Source organism: Gilbertella persicaria, assembly GCF_025201335.1.
Source record: "Gilbertella persicaria strain CBS 190.32 chromosome Unknown B0P05scaffold_15, whole genome shotgun sequence".
Lineage (NCBI taxonomy): Eukaryota > Fungi > Mucoromycota > Mucoromycetes > Mucorales > Choanephoraceae > Gilbertella > Gilbertella persicaria.
Window position 1 is genome coordinate 245,000 of NW_026251976.1, and position 13,173 is coordinate 258,172.

The 13,173-nt window shown below is 37.4% G+C and overlaps 7 protein-coding genes across 7 annotated transcripts; 3 read left to right on the top strand and 4 right to left on the bottom strand.

Annotated features, from left to right (window-relative positions):
* Positions 1 to 347: 347 nt before the first annotated feature.
* Positions 348 to 1,145, bottom strand: B0P05DRAFT_570804 (uncharacterized protein; the record flags this gene model as incomplete). Its single annotated transcript, XM_051581337.1, has 1 exon — positions 348 to 1,145. The coding sequence occupies one exon, from the start codon at positions 1,143 to 1,145 to the stop codon at positions 348 to 350; it is 798 nt and encodes a 265-aa protein (XP_051435880.1).
* A 404-nt stretch (positions 1,146 to 1,549) lies between these two features.
* Positions 1,550 to 2,038, bottom strand: B0P05DRAFT_570805 (uncharacterized protein; the record flags this gene model as incomplete). The annotated part of the gene is made up of 1 exon (XM_051581338.1): positions 1,550 to 2,038. The coding sequence occupies one exon, from the start codon at positions 2,036 to 2,038 to the stop codon at positions 1,550 to 1,552; it is 489 nt and encodes a 162-aa protein (XP_051435881.1).
* A 1,687-nt stretch (positions 2,039 to 3,725) lies between these two features.
* Positions 3,726 to 5,079, bottom strand: B0P05DRAFT_586234 (ATP-dependent RNA helicase uap56; the record flags this gene model as incomplete). The annotated part of the gene is made up of 2 exons (XM_051582495.1): positions 3,726 to 4,801; positions 4,845 to 5,079. The coding sequence occupies 2 exons, from the start codon at positions 5,077 to 5,079 to the stop codon at positions 3,726 to 3,728; spliced, it is 1,311 nt and encodes a 436-aa protein (XP_051435882.1).
* Positions 5,080 to 5,408: 329 nt separating this feature from the next.
* Positions 5,409 to 7,168, top strand: B0P05DRAFT_537562 (uncharacterized protein). Its single transcript, XM_051577743.1, has 8 exons — positions 5,409 to 5,777; positions 5,827 to 5,997; positions 6,049 to 6,197; positions 6,245 to 6,308; positions 6,361 to 6,596; positions 6,637 to 6,904; positions 6,948 to 7,004; positions 7,054 to 7,168. The coding sequence occupies exons 1-8, from the start codon at positions 5,717 to 5,719 to the stop codon at positions 7,125 to 7,127; spliced, it is 1,080 nt and encodes a 359-aa protein (XP_051435883.1). The 5' UTR covers positions 5,409 to 5,716; the 3' UTR covers positions 7,128 to 7,168.
* On the bottom strand, positions 7,158 to 9,701 carry B0P05DRAFT_537567 (trehalase-domain-containing protein). Its single transcript, XM_051577744.1, has 4 exons — positions 9,558 to 9,701; positions 9,447 to 9,516; positions 7,696 to 9,397; positions 7,158 to 7,650 (listed from the first exon to the last, which is right to left on the bottom strand). The coding sequence occupies exons 1-4, from the start codon at positions 9,666 to 9,668 to the stop codon at positions 7,239 to 7,241; spliced, it is 2,295 nt and encodes a 764-aa protein (XP_051435884.1). The 5' UTR covers positions 9,669 to 9,701; the 3' UTR covers positions 7,158 to 7,238.
* On the top strand, positions 9,702 to 11,145 carry B0P05DRAFT_537574 (uncharacterized protein). The gene is made up of 4 exons (XM_051577745.1): positions 9,702 to 10,278; positions 10,332 to 10,627; positions 10,699 to 10,838; positions 10,908 to 11,145. Exons 1-4 carry the CDS (start codon positions 10,199 to 10,201, stop codon positions 11,052 to 11,054), a joined length of 663 nt encoding a protein of 220 aa, XP_051435885.1. The 5' UTR covers positions 9,702 to 10,198; the 3' UTR covers positions 11,055 to 11,145.
* A 58-nt stretch (positions 11,146 to 11,203) lies between these two features.
* B0P05DRAFT_537577 (uncharacterized protein) lies at positions 11,204 to 12,797 on the top strand. The gene is made up of 8 exons (XM_051577746.1): positions 11,204 to 11,339; positions 11,386 to 11,469; positions 11,518 to 11,574; positions 11,627 to 11,754; positions 11,802 to 11,923; positions 11,967 to 12,349; positions 12,398 to 12,596; positions 12,643 to 12,797. Exons 1-8 carry the CDS (start codon positions 11,232 to 11,234, stop codon positions 12,741 to 12,743), a joined length of 1,182 nt encoding a protein of 393 aa, XP_051435886.1. The 5' UTR covers positions 11,204 to 11,231; the 3' UTR covers positions 12,744 to 12,797.
* The last annotated feature ends 376 nt before the right edge of the window (positions 12,798 to 13,173 follow it).

Below are 13,173 nucleotides of genomic sequence, written 5' to 3' on the forward strand. Positions count from 1 at the left end.
GTTAAATCAAATCATAAATATAGAGCATAAAATGGAACATAGAATAGGGCATAAAAATAGAGCATAAGGTACAGCATAACGTAGAGCATAACATAGAGCATAAGGCAGGGTATAGAATTAAATGAGGTGCAACTTATTGCGTAAATCTCAATAGCTACCAAACTTTCTTAGGTTGATGTAGTGATACTCTTCATCTTTGGTGCGCATATCCAGGATATAGTCAACTGTCAGCTCATCAATATGGCTGACCATAGTAGAGATCTTTTCCCTCAGAATGCTTCTTGATAAATCTTCGCTTGAAGCTTGTCATATAACAAAATGGGTAACTAGATCATTCTCAAAACGGTCTACGAAGCGCAGGGAGGAGTTGTCAGAGGCCTTTTTGTTGAAGCACAGGGAAATCGCTCTCGTTGTTTTTTTATGAATTCTGTTGTTCCGCCAAAAAGATCGTGAGCGTTCTCTTCGACAAACAATAAAACGTCGAGTCCGGCTTTCACTCGTCTGCTGCTGTTATCCATCCAAGGACCACTGTCAACAATATGCCGCATTACTTCTTGTTTGCCAAACTTAATTGCAATTTGTTTCGGCACGTGGTTTTTGTTGGTGTGAAAGATGTGTTCACAGATATTTTCGTTAAACTGTTCCCCTTTTTCAAGGTTTAATGCAGCTCCAAAACGTTGAATATCTTCAGCAATATGAGAGAGAAAATGAACCCTGAGTTTTCCAATATATCCTTTGTGATTTTTAGTAGTACAGGTCAAATCGTACTGGCAAAAAGACAAGAGCAACTCTTTTACTGTATCATCAACTTGTCGTAAATAGTCATCGAATTGATCACTGATTTTACGGACAAAAATCAATGAGCAGGGTTTGCCTAATTTCAAGAAATAGGGAATGACCTTGGCTAAGTTTAAGCTAGCTTCAGTAAATTCAGTTACCAAAATAACCGGAAGAACTTGCAGAAGAACTTTGTAATCTCTACCAAGGAAAGAGCCACAGTGCTGGAGTTTTCTAGTGAATTTACAATTAAATCCCTTTGAAGACTTGTATTTGTCTAGTATAGCACCAAGAAAATGAATATTTTCCAGAGAAAAGCGTTCCTTAAAGAATAAAGAAGCACAGCGCATTGACCAAGATTCGTACATGTTGAACTGCTTGCTGCTGTTACCACTTGTATCATCGGTGAAAAGTACTATTGGAGAAATCCTCGCTTTGTAGAATTTATCGATGCCACTGTTGTCTTCGACAAGCTTTTTTATAAATTGTACTGTTGAAAGCAACTGTGTATGAATTTCTGACAAGAAGATCAACTGATTGGCATCATTAAGAGTGAAAAAAAACCCCCCGAGTTGACAAGGCTACGGTCAACGAAGGCAAAGAAAAGATCCTTTCACCTTTTTTGGGGTTTGCTACCAACAGCTTCAAATGCTCAGATGGCAAGTTAACATAGGCCTCCACAGAATTGTTGTTTTTAGCCTCAATATTGACAGTCTTAGAAGGAATTATATGCATTTGGTTCATCAAACGTGTCTGATAACGCATCAAAGCGTCAAGTCTTAGAAGACGAAGTGTTCTTCCATCTTGAGACGCTCTTCAGACATCTGTCATTGTCACCTTCTACGAGTGCGTGCATGATCATGCTTTCAATATTTGCAAAAGGAAATGTTGCACTTTTGAGGTGATTCCATTCTGATTGCTCGTTGATTACAGACTCTATCATGCTAATATCCTGATCTGCTTGTTCCTCATCAACATCACCAGCAACTTTTTGCCTGTCTCTTAACAAATAATACAAGGCGTTTTCAGAATCATACTGCTCCTCTTGAGTCTCCTCAAAATCGCTTTCAATCAGATCATCTGAGTCTTCCTCTTGCTGATCATCCTCCTTCTGTTCATTGTCTTCTGCTTCACTGAAAAAATTAGAAACTCGATTTTGGTGAACATTGTGTTGTTTAGTAAGATGTCTCTTCAAGTTGTTGCTTCTAGTGATATTTCGATCGCAAAGCCGACATTTCTCTGTAGTAGATTGGCTAGACATTACGCTGAAAACACTGATACCAGGCTCAGTGGGTCGAACAATTCGTTGTCTTTTTCGAGGTCTTTACATTTCTATATAACCAAGTTGATTTATTGGAAAGAAAAGGATGAAGGTAATATATTGTTGTAGCACGTCTTTTATGCTTAATTTTAATATTCTTGGCACTTGAGAATTTCTTCCTTTTTTTCTTCCTTCCTTTATCAATATATTACAACCAGTTTGCTTTATATAACATTATGGCTGTACTTACTTGTGCTTGAATAATAAACTTAATGAAAGGCAAGTTAACTATTTTCTAATGCTTATCTACTTTTTATTCATTCAAGTTTAGCCTATGAAGCTTTTGTTTATTCAGATAATGAAAAGCTAACATGAAGACTCAAATTATAAGTAATATACAAAAAGAATTCATACTACTGGAGATATTGAGACACTAACAATACTTTTTGAACTTCTGTAGTGTGCTTTTCTACCACAGAATAAACATCAAAAGCAATGTAAGTACGACTTCATACTATAAAGTACTTTATTGTTAAAACTCTTTTAATATAGATCTCGCTTTTCCTGCAAGAATCAATGGGTATGCAATGCTCCGTTGATATTGGGCCACGATAACTGGCTAGTGCAAGCCTCTGGATACTAGGTTAGAGTAGAGGGTAAGAGAAGCAGGGTGGATGAGCAGTGGCCATTAAAGTCTGACTGCTCGTCTACCTGGCTTCCTAGGCCATTCTAACTTAGCATAGCATCCAGAGCCTTGCACTAGCCAAGCTAGCTAATATTTTTTGATTCAATAAACCTATTTTGCATCTCCAATTTTTTAAAACTTCTTCCCACTTTTTCTTCGAAAATTCCAAAAAAGGAAACTTAGGGCTCCTGGTTACACGTTATCACTCTTTTCATAAAAAAATCCATGGTGGTGTTTATTTGTAAAAAAAAAAAAAAAAAAGTGTGCCAATAATTTCGGGAAATAATGACAAGAGCTGTAAATTGTTGCTTTCTGATTTTATTGGTGTAAAAAACGCAGCAAATAGACAAAGGTTTTTCACTCACATCTCATCATTTTCACAGTACGATCAGCACGCAAACACATTCACCAAAAACTAGAACGCTTGACGCGCATTTTGAGTATTTAATCTTGTCAGTAGCTCCATTCCTTGTTTGTTAGCATCCAAAAGAAGGTCAAAGAGTTGTCAAGTCGAATATTTTCACGACTAGCACTCTTTGGATTCGAGGCTAAAATGGCTAGAATTCACGAGTCGCTTTTTCTCGCCCAAATCAATTCCAAAGGTATCCTATATGATAGTAAACACTGTGTGTAGGTATTTAGAGCATTTATGCATGTATAGACAGACTTTATGCTATCTTTATATGCCTATGAAATAGAAGAAGACACGTCTTTTTTCATGTTAAACATCTATTTGCCTGGTTACCTAGGTAATGTATTACCGAATTGCTTATGCACATATTAAAAAGATACTTGGTCCCTTTGATCTCCGTCATTCCATGTAAAATTGGCACATTCTGTTGATCTAAAATGCAAGAGAAACACAGTGTTTATCAGATTTACGAGTAATCAAAGAAGAAATGGAGACTGATTTTATTTCATTTTCATTGTAAGAAAAAGAGATTGATATGAAGAGGATATTATACGGACGCGATGATTGAAAATGGAATGAATACTAATAATTTAAGAGGTCATGTAAGTGTTGATATCAACTTCTTCAGGAAGTGGTGAAATGTTGATTTCGAATCTGCTTTGGACGTCGTTCAAGACAACAGTGTCTTTTTCATCAGAGACAAAAGTAATACCTAAACCCTTTGTACCAAAACGACCAGCACGACCCACACGGTGCAAGTAAGAATCAGCACTGTCAGGCATATCATAATTGATGACAATATTGACACGTTCAATATCAATACCACGACCAAAGATATCTGTGGCTACCATGATACGCTTTTCAAAGTCCTTGAATGACTTGTAACGTTTAATACGCTCTTCTTGACTCATTTGTGAGTGAATACAGATACTGGGGAAATTACAGTCAGACAAGATACGGTTAAGTTCATTGGCACGGGCAACAGAGCGAACAAAGATGCAGACTTGGTTGAATTCTAATGTATCCAACAAATCATTGAGTTTACGGTTCTTTTCTTTCTCTTCCAACTTGATGTAGAACTGTTGAAGACCGTGTAATGTCAATTTGGCTTCATCATCGACATAGATTTCTAATGGATTTTGCATGAATTTCTTACAGACAGGACGCATTTCTTTAGCAAGTGTGGCAGAGAACATCATGACTTGTTTGTGGTGAGGAGTAGCACGGAAAATGTCTTGTACATCACGACGCATATCTAATTGTTCCAACATTTTATCACATTCATCTAAAACAAAGTGCTTGACAGCACCCAACTTGAGATGCTTGTCACGCACCAAGGCCAAAACACGACCAGGTGTACCCACAAGGATATGAGGACATCTAGCCTTATCCTTAAGGATTTCAACATCCTTTGTCATAGGAACGCCACCATAGAATACTTCAGTGCGAATGTCAGGCAAGTATTTGCTGAAACGAGCATATTCGTTCTTGATCTGGAAAGCCAATTCACGCGTATGACAGAGGACAATCACAGAGACTTCACCATTGATAGGCTCAAGTTGTTGAAGGGTAGCAAGCACAAAGACAGCAGTCTTACCCATACCAGACTTGGCTTGACAGAGAACATCCATACCCAAGATAGATTGAGGAATACATTCTTGTTGGACTATGGACTTTTTAATACACTGTGGGTGGTGCTTGTGAATTACCTTCAGAAGGGTGTTCGAAACCACAGTCAACAATACTTCTCAAGAGTTCAGGCTTCAACAAGAAATCACGGAAACCTGTCGAGTGGATACCAACATAGGAACCTTTCTTGTCTTTTTTGTCATCTTCGTCAACAGCCAAGGAATCACCTTGTTGAGCAGTAGCTTCTTGTTGAAGGGTTTGTTCGTCTTCTTCTTCGTAATCAATAAGATCGTCAGCGTGGTCAGCAGCAGACATTTTTAAATACTGAAATATATAGGTGTAAGTAAAAACATGTTTTATAAATCTATCTACAACAAAATTCTAATCGTCCTCCTCGCTTCAATTCGACCAATAATATTCTTTGTTGTACAAGGAAGAGGAGAGGAAGTTATCACAGTTGAGATTGCTGCCAAACACCCAAGATTGTGCAATAAAAAAGAGACGCGTATCTTAGTCGAATATGACAGACAAAAAGGTGTCATTGAATTGTAGGAGAGAATCGACAGAAAGAAGTTGCACAAGTAGCGAATGTAGCGACATACCTTTGAGATGGATTAGAGGGTTTTGGGTAGATGGATGGATGTGGATAAAAAAAAAAAGGGATGCAAAGGTTTGTTTCTCTAAGACTCTCAAACCAACCAACCCCCCTGACAATGAGCATGGGCCAATCAACAATAGAAACGCAGCTCGAACAATTCCGGTCCGATATACTCAGATCTGCCTTTTTTTTCATGCACATACAAATTTATTGCTTACTATGTCTATCAACCCTACCCTTTCTTTATGTTCTATATCAGCATAAAGAAGGAGATAGAAAAGATGATCTATTTTGACTCATAGTTTGTAATGTCTTCTAAAAAAAAAAAACTCAGTTTACCCGTTATTTTAATCCATGCGTGAGAAAAGATATGTGATTTCTTCTTTCTTTATGACGAGAAATATCATTGTACTTGGTAAATAACATATGCAATGATGACACATTTAAATGAACCGTTTGGCTAGGGGCTGGTGTTAGTGGCCTGTCTACTGCCATTACTCTTTTAAGAAATGGACATAAAAATGTGAGGGTTGTAGGCAAACATTTACCTGGAGATATTTCATCCGAATATACTTCTCCTTGGGCAGGAGCATCTATTCTTACTTTTGCTAAACAAGATGATACTCGCTCTCAAGGTAAATCATCTATACATAAATACATAGAAGATTGGCTTATGTTCACTATAGAGATTGATGCATATACTATGAAGGAATTTAAGCGATTGGCAGATGAAGAACCTGAGGCCCATGTCATGTATTGTCGTGGTGTCAAATACTCTGAAGAACCCGGTACTCCTGGGGAAGATATGTACTGCGTTCGCAAAATATATCGAAATGTTTGTATGTCTTTATGCAACCAGATGTACTTATATGCGATTCATAGGTCGAGGAAATCCCTCAAGACCAATTGATTCCTGGTACAGTTTATGGCTATACCTTTGAAACTTGTAACTATAGATATACAATCTGTCCAAGGAAATACTCACTCTGTCATGATAGTCACTGCCAATGTACCTAAATACTTGCAATACTTGGTAAAGATTTTGAGAAGTTTAGGTGGCCAGATTGACAGAAAATCATTTAAAAGTGTTCAACAAGTCATTGAAGAATACAAGGATGCTTATGCTGTCATTAATTGCACTGGTTTAGGCTCTTATTATCTTGAAGATGTTAAGGACCATACCATGTATCCTATACGCGGGCAGACTGTACTTGTTCGAGCACCTCATATCAAGGTAAGTCAATTGTGATTAACCATGGCTAATGTATGTGTAGACTCAACATTATATTGATGCTGAGAATCGCTGGACTTATATTATCCCTCGAGATGATGGCAATGTTATTTGTGGTGGCACGGTAGACCGCAACAACACACAAACATCACCCGACGATGCTATTACCAAAGACATTCTTGAGCGTGTGTATCGATTAAACCCTGAATTGACACATGGTAAAGGTGTAGATCATTTTGACATTGTCTCAGTCAATGTTGGATTTAGACCAGGCCGTAAAGATGGTATTCGACTTGAAAAAGAAATAAGACGTAAGTAGATCTAAACAAACATTTAAACTCACGGTTAACAAAGGTCGCTCTACTGGTGAACAAGTGATCTTGTGCCACAATTATGGCCATAGTTCGGGTGGTAAGTACGACGCAATCTATTTCTCTTTTGGATATTTATATCTGTCTAGGCTACCAATCAAGTTGGGGTTCAGCTGTCAAAGTACTTGAATTGCTTAAAAGTGAACGTATTTCTAAATTGTAATCCCTCTGAATAAAACAATGAAGCAGTTATTTGATGATGATGTTTTGATTACTACACAGGTTGTTACACTTGAGATAATCGTGATGGTATTTTTTATTATTATTATTCAAACTAAAAGTGCGATGCATTATTGGGTCCATCCGATAGAGAAATACGTGTGACAGCAGCACTAATACTACCATTGCGAGTAATTGCTCTAGCAGCCATAGTAGAAGTACGGCGACGAAGGTTAGCAGCAGCTTCTTCTTCAGGTGTCATGCCTAGCATACGATGTTCACGAATCATGGCCTTTTCAAACAGTAAGTCAGGTAATGTACACGCGCCTAATGCACGACGCATCTGTGTACTTAAATAACTAAGGCCCACTTGATAAGAAGCATTCATCCAGCCAAATCCTTCGCGCGGTACACACTTAAAATCAATACCCACATTGCCGTACTCCACTTCTACTTTGTGGGATAAACTAACCACATCAAACTTCTCGGGAACGACACCATTAAAATCAACAAATCCCTTGGTGATACTATAAAGATGTTAGCCTTATATGTATTATAAACAAAATACTTGCGTAAATAACCAACGATAAGCTAATCTTGCAGCAGTGTCTCTCATGCCGTATTTGTCTAGACCAATCCATGTCAATATCTGATGAGGAGCCCAACCAAAGGGGAAGTCCCATTGTCGGTTAGGTCGTTCCAAAGAAATAGTACCACGCGACTCTTCTGTACCAGAAACAAGACCACCCATCATTTCAAACTTGGAAAGGGAGTGTTTGACCATTTCTTGTGCTTGATGTTGACTAGCACAACCAGCCCATAGTGCCCAGAAACCAGTGACACTCTCATACGTCGCTTGTTCTTCCTTGACTGTATCGTAATCAAAATAAAGAGATTCTTTTTCGTTCCATAGATACTTATCGATACGTTCGCGTCTTTGTTTTGCTCTTTCTAACCAATCCTCTGCTTTTTGTTTTACACCGTTAAAGTCTTCCAAATCATCGTCTAAATGATCACAAATAACATCCGCAATGTCCATTTCGTACTTGTACAGAAGCGAATTGAGATCAATGGTGGCTAAGTTAGCACACACTTTTTCGAATCGATAGGTTGTATCATGACCTGATTCTCGAACAGCACGGTCGTGCAAGAAGTACTCGTCTAGTTCAGGTTCTTTGATTTCACCATCATTGTATTTCTGATTAAATTCGTCTATAGAGAGATGATGTTTGGCTGCAAAGGGCTCAATCACATGCACAAAGTGAGACGCTTCTGTCTCAGGGGGAATACCAGCACCATCAGGACGATATCGAGAAAGCATCGTCTTTTTATCCAATCTTGGTTCGGACATCCAAACATCCCAATACTCTTTAATGCAGGATTTCATGATACGACGTAACCAAGCTTTGTTTTCTTTTTCGTCATCAGGGTGTAGTCTTTCATAGACCTGGAGCACCATATCCGTCAAAAAAGGAGGTTGTGAGCGAGAAAGATAGTAAGATCGATTGGCATTCAAAATTTTGCCGTAATGTTTGATTTGATAGGCAAAATTTTCAACCATGCTACGTACAAGTTCTAAGCGACCATCTTCAAGCAAACCCAAGGCTGTGAAATAAGAATCCCAGCCATACATTTCGTTAAAACGACCCCCTGGAACAACAAAAGGTTCTCCAATATATGTATCGTGACCTTGATCATCCTTGATTTTACGCATAGCCAATGTTAATAGACCAGGAAGATCATTGATGCTCTTTGTGTATTCAGCTGTGATTTCCTTAGGCAAATACTCGACTTCCAACTGCATATGTTTACGCAGTTCACTTGCTTGTTTGTAAAATTCATAAGCTTCTTTATCATCATAAGGGACATAAATACGAGGGTTCTTATTTGAAGATCTATTTTTAGGATCAGGACAAATCACTTCCAAGGAATCAGCATCAATACGACGCGTTAATCCATCCCAAAAATTGTACTTGATCATACGAGATAAACGATCAACAGGATTCTCGTTCAGACGTGCTTCATCCAATACAATGTGTTTCCTGCCATAATCATTGGCTAATGCCAGTTCTTGCAACAAGTTGGAAAGCATATAAGTACCACGAATGTCAATCTTACGGTAACCACCAGAATCAGCAGTACCTAAAGACATAGTTTTGGGACCAAGATCATTGATCGTAATTTGAAAATCACCATCTGTGTCTTCTTGTTCTAGAATTTTACGTTGGGTTTCTTCAACGTCAATGAGAAATCGGCGCGCTTTATTTTTATCGTCTGATCAACAGATTAATATCAACTTGTTTTATCTTTATATTGGACTTGCCATGTGAAGCACGTCTTCTGCGAGTGCCTTCAAGACTTGATCCTGTAGCTTGGGTACCATGGTGACCTCTCTATAAAATGATGAATAGATGCATATCATCAAGAAACTTACCGTATAGGTTCTTGTTCTTTGCCTAGCATTATCACCCGTGGTGTAATAAGTAGAAGCAGGTGCGTGAGCGTCGTGACTCAAATCACTATCAAATATACGTTGTGTGTTCATATGAAAGAAAGAAAGTGAGAAGAAGAAAAGGAGTTTTTTTTCTTTTTTTTCTTTGCTTATAAGCATCTACTTATCGTATGTTGAATTCTTTTTTTTATCGGATTCTAAAATTACTTGTATCGGATTTTTCACATAGGCTCAACTATACTTTATGAAAGCTTCATTCATGCATACTTCCTGATGCTGACTAGCTAATACTATGCCAGAAGTATGAAAAGAACTTGGTTAATAGAAAGGGACTTGAATAGTTTTTTCTTTTATTCAAACAATCTTCTAAGCGCGAATGAGGATGTCTATCGAAGTCATAAAGATAATTTTAGTTGCACGCTTCAGCGATACGATCTTGTAGAAAAACTTGATGTCTCTTCAGTTTACTCTCAACGACCGACCTGAATTATTCTACAGGATTTAATTCAGAGGAATAAGGTGGTAGATAGACACATCTCTTGTGTTATCTATGACAATATACGAGCCCTGAGTATACTCACACAGGTGTACAAAATATCGAGAATATTGCTCAAAAAGCGAAAATGTTGATTGGTGATTATCGGGTGTTTAACCCCATCATCAGCATTGTCATTCGCGGTACTCAAGGTTTAAAATTAAGAAGGTATATGTCACCTTCTATTGTTGTGAAAAATTTAGAATTCTAAATTATGTTAGTGGGGATGGTGTCTGTCAAGCAACCAAGAACGCTCTTGCATTACTCAAGAAGGAATTCGGTGTACAAAGTAAACGTATATATGGCAGAAAAATAGATTTGATGGTTGTTGATCAGAAGCACAAGATGGAGCTTTGCTCTACTGAGTGGAAGAAAAAGAATGTATCAGTAGAGACCTTACTTTGTCAACAAACAAAAAACCTCCGTGTCTCAAAATGCATTTTGAAGAAAATTGTTGAATTAGATATCTCCCTCCCTGAATTGCAATCACTATCCATTGACATTATGGACTGGCGTGGTAAATATCGACTGCTTCTGAAAGGGGCAAAAGCGTTTAAACTCATACTTACGAACAAATGTGTTCTATAGGGTTTGATGGTTACATTCTGCAGATGCAAAGAGTTAATGGTGTATATCTAGTCAATCTTAATTCAACTCTTCATATTCCAACACATACTAATCAAATCAGAAATTTTAAGGATACCTTAATTAGTCTTTTTAAATGGAAGGTACATAAAGGGGGTTTTAGTTAGTTCAACACAAAACATACTGATTACTTTACTCTCACACAACATTAGGATAAACTTGTGGAGCTTCAGGATACTATCTCCTCTGCTAAAGCAGCGTCTAGTTCTTCAATTAGTTTCAATGGCATCATTAATGCGCGCAAGAGATCTCCCTCTCCAGAAGATTTTACCTTTTTTTCACCAAAGAGATCACATTGAATAAACAAAAATAAGTCAAAGTCACTTTGTGAAATATGTGAGATGAATCATAAGAAGATTACTATTCTATGTTCTCTAAAGCTATGTACCCTTCAGACACCCTATCTACTTTGGGTAAATCAGACTTACCACAGTGACTTGTCTTTTTATTTCTCTTTATTTCTTTTATCGCGAAACATGTCTAAAACAAGCAACTCGACACTTTGGAACGACTTGCTGGCTTGGCAAGAAGATATCAATGCAAAAGATAATGCTGCTTCTAGAAGAAAACTAGTGCACGACCAAGTAACTTATCACTGATTGATATGCATGTTATTTATTTTATGTTTAGGGCCTGCCACCTATTCGAAAGTCAACAGAGATCATGCTTGAAGATACCAAACCTGTTGGTTTGCAAGTACTTTCTTTGAAAAAAGTATGAGTTTTTATTTTTTTATCATCTTTATTATACTGACTGTACTAGCCTACTCCTCATAATACATCTTTAGACCTAACAACAGCCGAGGCCGAGAAAGCAAAGGTAAGAGATAGATATATTCCGGCTGGAGAGACTTATGCACGTTTTCATAAAGGGCAATGATTATTTTGCTAAAAAAGACTTCAAAAACGCTATTGCATGCTATGGAAAAGCCATCGATCTAGATCCTACTGTGCCTGTCTATTTCGTCAATCGTGCTATGGCTTATCTCAAAATAAACAGGTAAGAATGTCTGCTTATGTAAAGAGAGAAATGCTGATTCACCCTAGTTTTTTGGAAGCAGAGAAAGATTGTACACGCGGACTCGAACTTCAACCTAAGAATGTAAAGGCGCTTTGGAGAAGAGGTATCGCATTACGTGAATTGGGCAGAATAGAAGAAGCAAGAAAAGGTAGTTTTATGGCTTGTGTATATTGTATCTAACAAAAACGAAGATTTCGAAAAGGGACTAGCAATTGAGCCAAACAACAAATCGATTTTGGATGAATTGAGGAAATTACCTAAAGAAAAACCAGTAAAGAAAGTGTCATTTGTAGAAAAAGAAGAAAAACGTCGATTGCCTATCAATGTTATAGACGAGGCTTATCCTAAATCAAAAAATACACCTCTCATCAAACCAGTTGTTGAAACAAAGCAACCTACCAAGACAATTGAGCCTGTTGAGAAGAAGCCAATCGTAGAAAAAAAGGAGACGATAGTCCCATCAAAATCCACTACCCCAATTAAATTCACAAGCCCACGTACCAACTTTGAGTTTGAAAGAGACTGGAAGACATACAAAGCAAGAGGGGATGATGTTTTATACCAATATTTTCAAGTAAGCACATATGCATGCTTAAGTCAATTTACTTATAGCATACGCTAGACGATCCAGCCATCTTCCTATGTTACTTTATTCAAATCTTCTCTGGAATCAGATCAATTTGAGAAGATGATTGATTTACTAGAGACTAAATATACAAAAGAAAAGTCTCCGCAAGATATTTTTTATGTCCTTCAAGGTCTTTCTCAAGTGAAGCGGTTAGACATGTTGATCATGTTTTTAGACAAAAAGAGTCAACAAGGTAAGTGCTAAAACTTGGCAAGCAACTATTCTAAGCATTGCCGTAGCTTTACAAGGATTATTTGAACTGCTGAAAAGCAATTGTGACAAAACTATTGTACAGGAAAAACTAGTAAAACTCTCGAAAGTGTTCAATACGCGCATTTGATTTAAATAAATGTCAACTTTTATATAAAGAGTCTATTGCATTATTCTTGTCTAGCCAATCATGTCTTCCTCTTTGACAGATGAATTAAACTCAGCATAATGTAATTACCGAAAACATCAAAATGCTCTAATTACAGTCATTTGGACTATTTGTTTAGTCAATTTTTGTAAATTCCATCCTACTTTTGCAAGAAGTCATAATATAAACACTCACTTTTTCTATGAAAACGGCACTGGTGACATATTGACGAGCAATTTCAGGAAGCACCGAGTTACTTTGAAGATAAATCATTTCCCTTAACGGGTTTGACAAATCTTCGAAAGTATATCAAAAACCAAGAAGTTTAGGTTGAAGCAAGATCTTCAGCCGACACTGAGATGAAAGAGGCTGAACTCAAGAAGGAGAGAGTTTTTCAATATAATGTCTATAC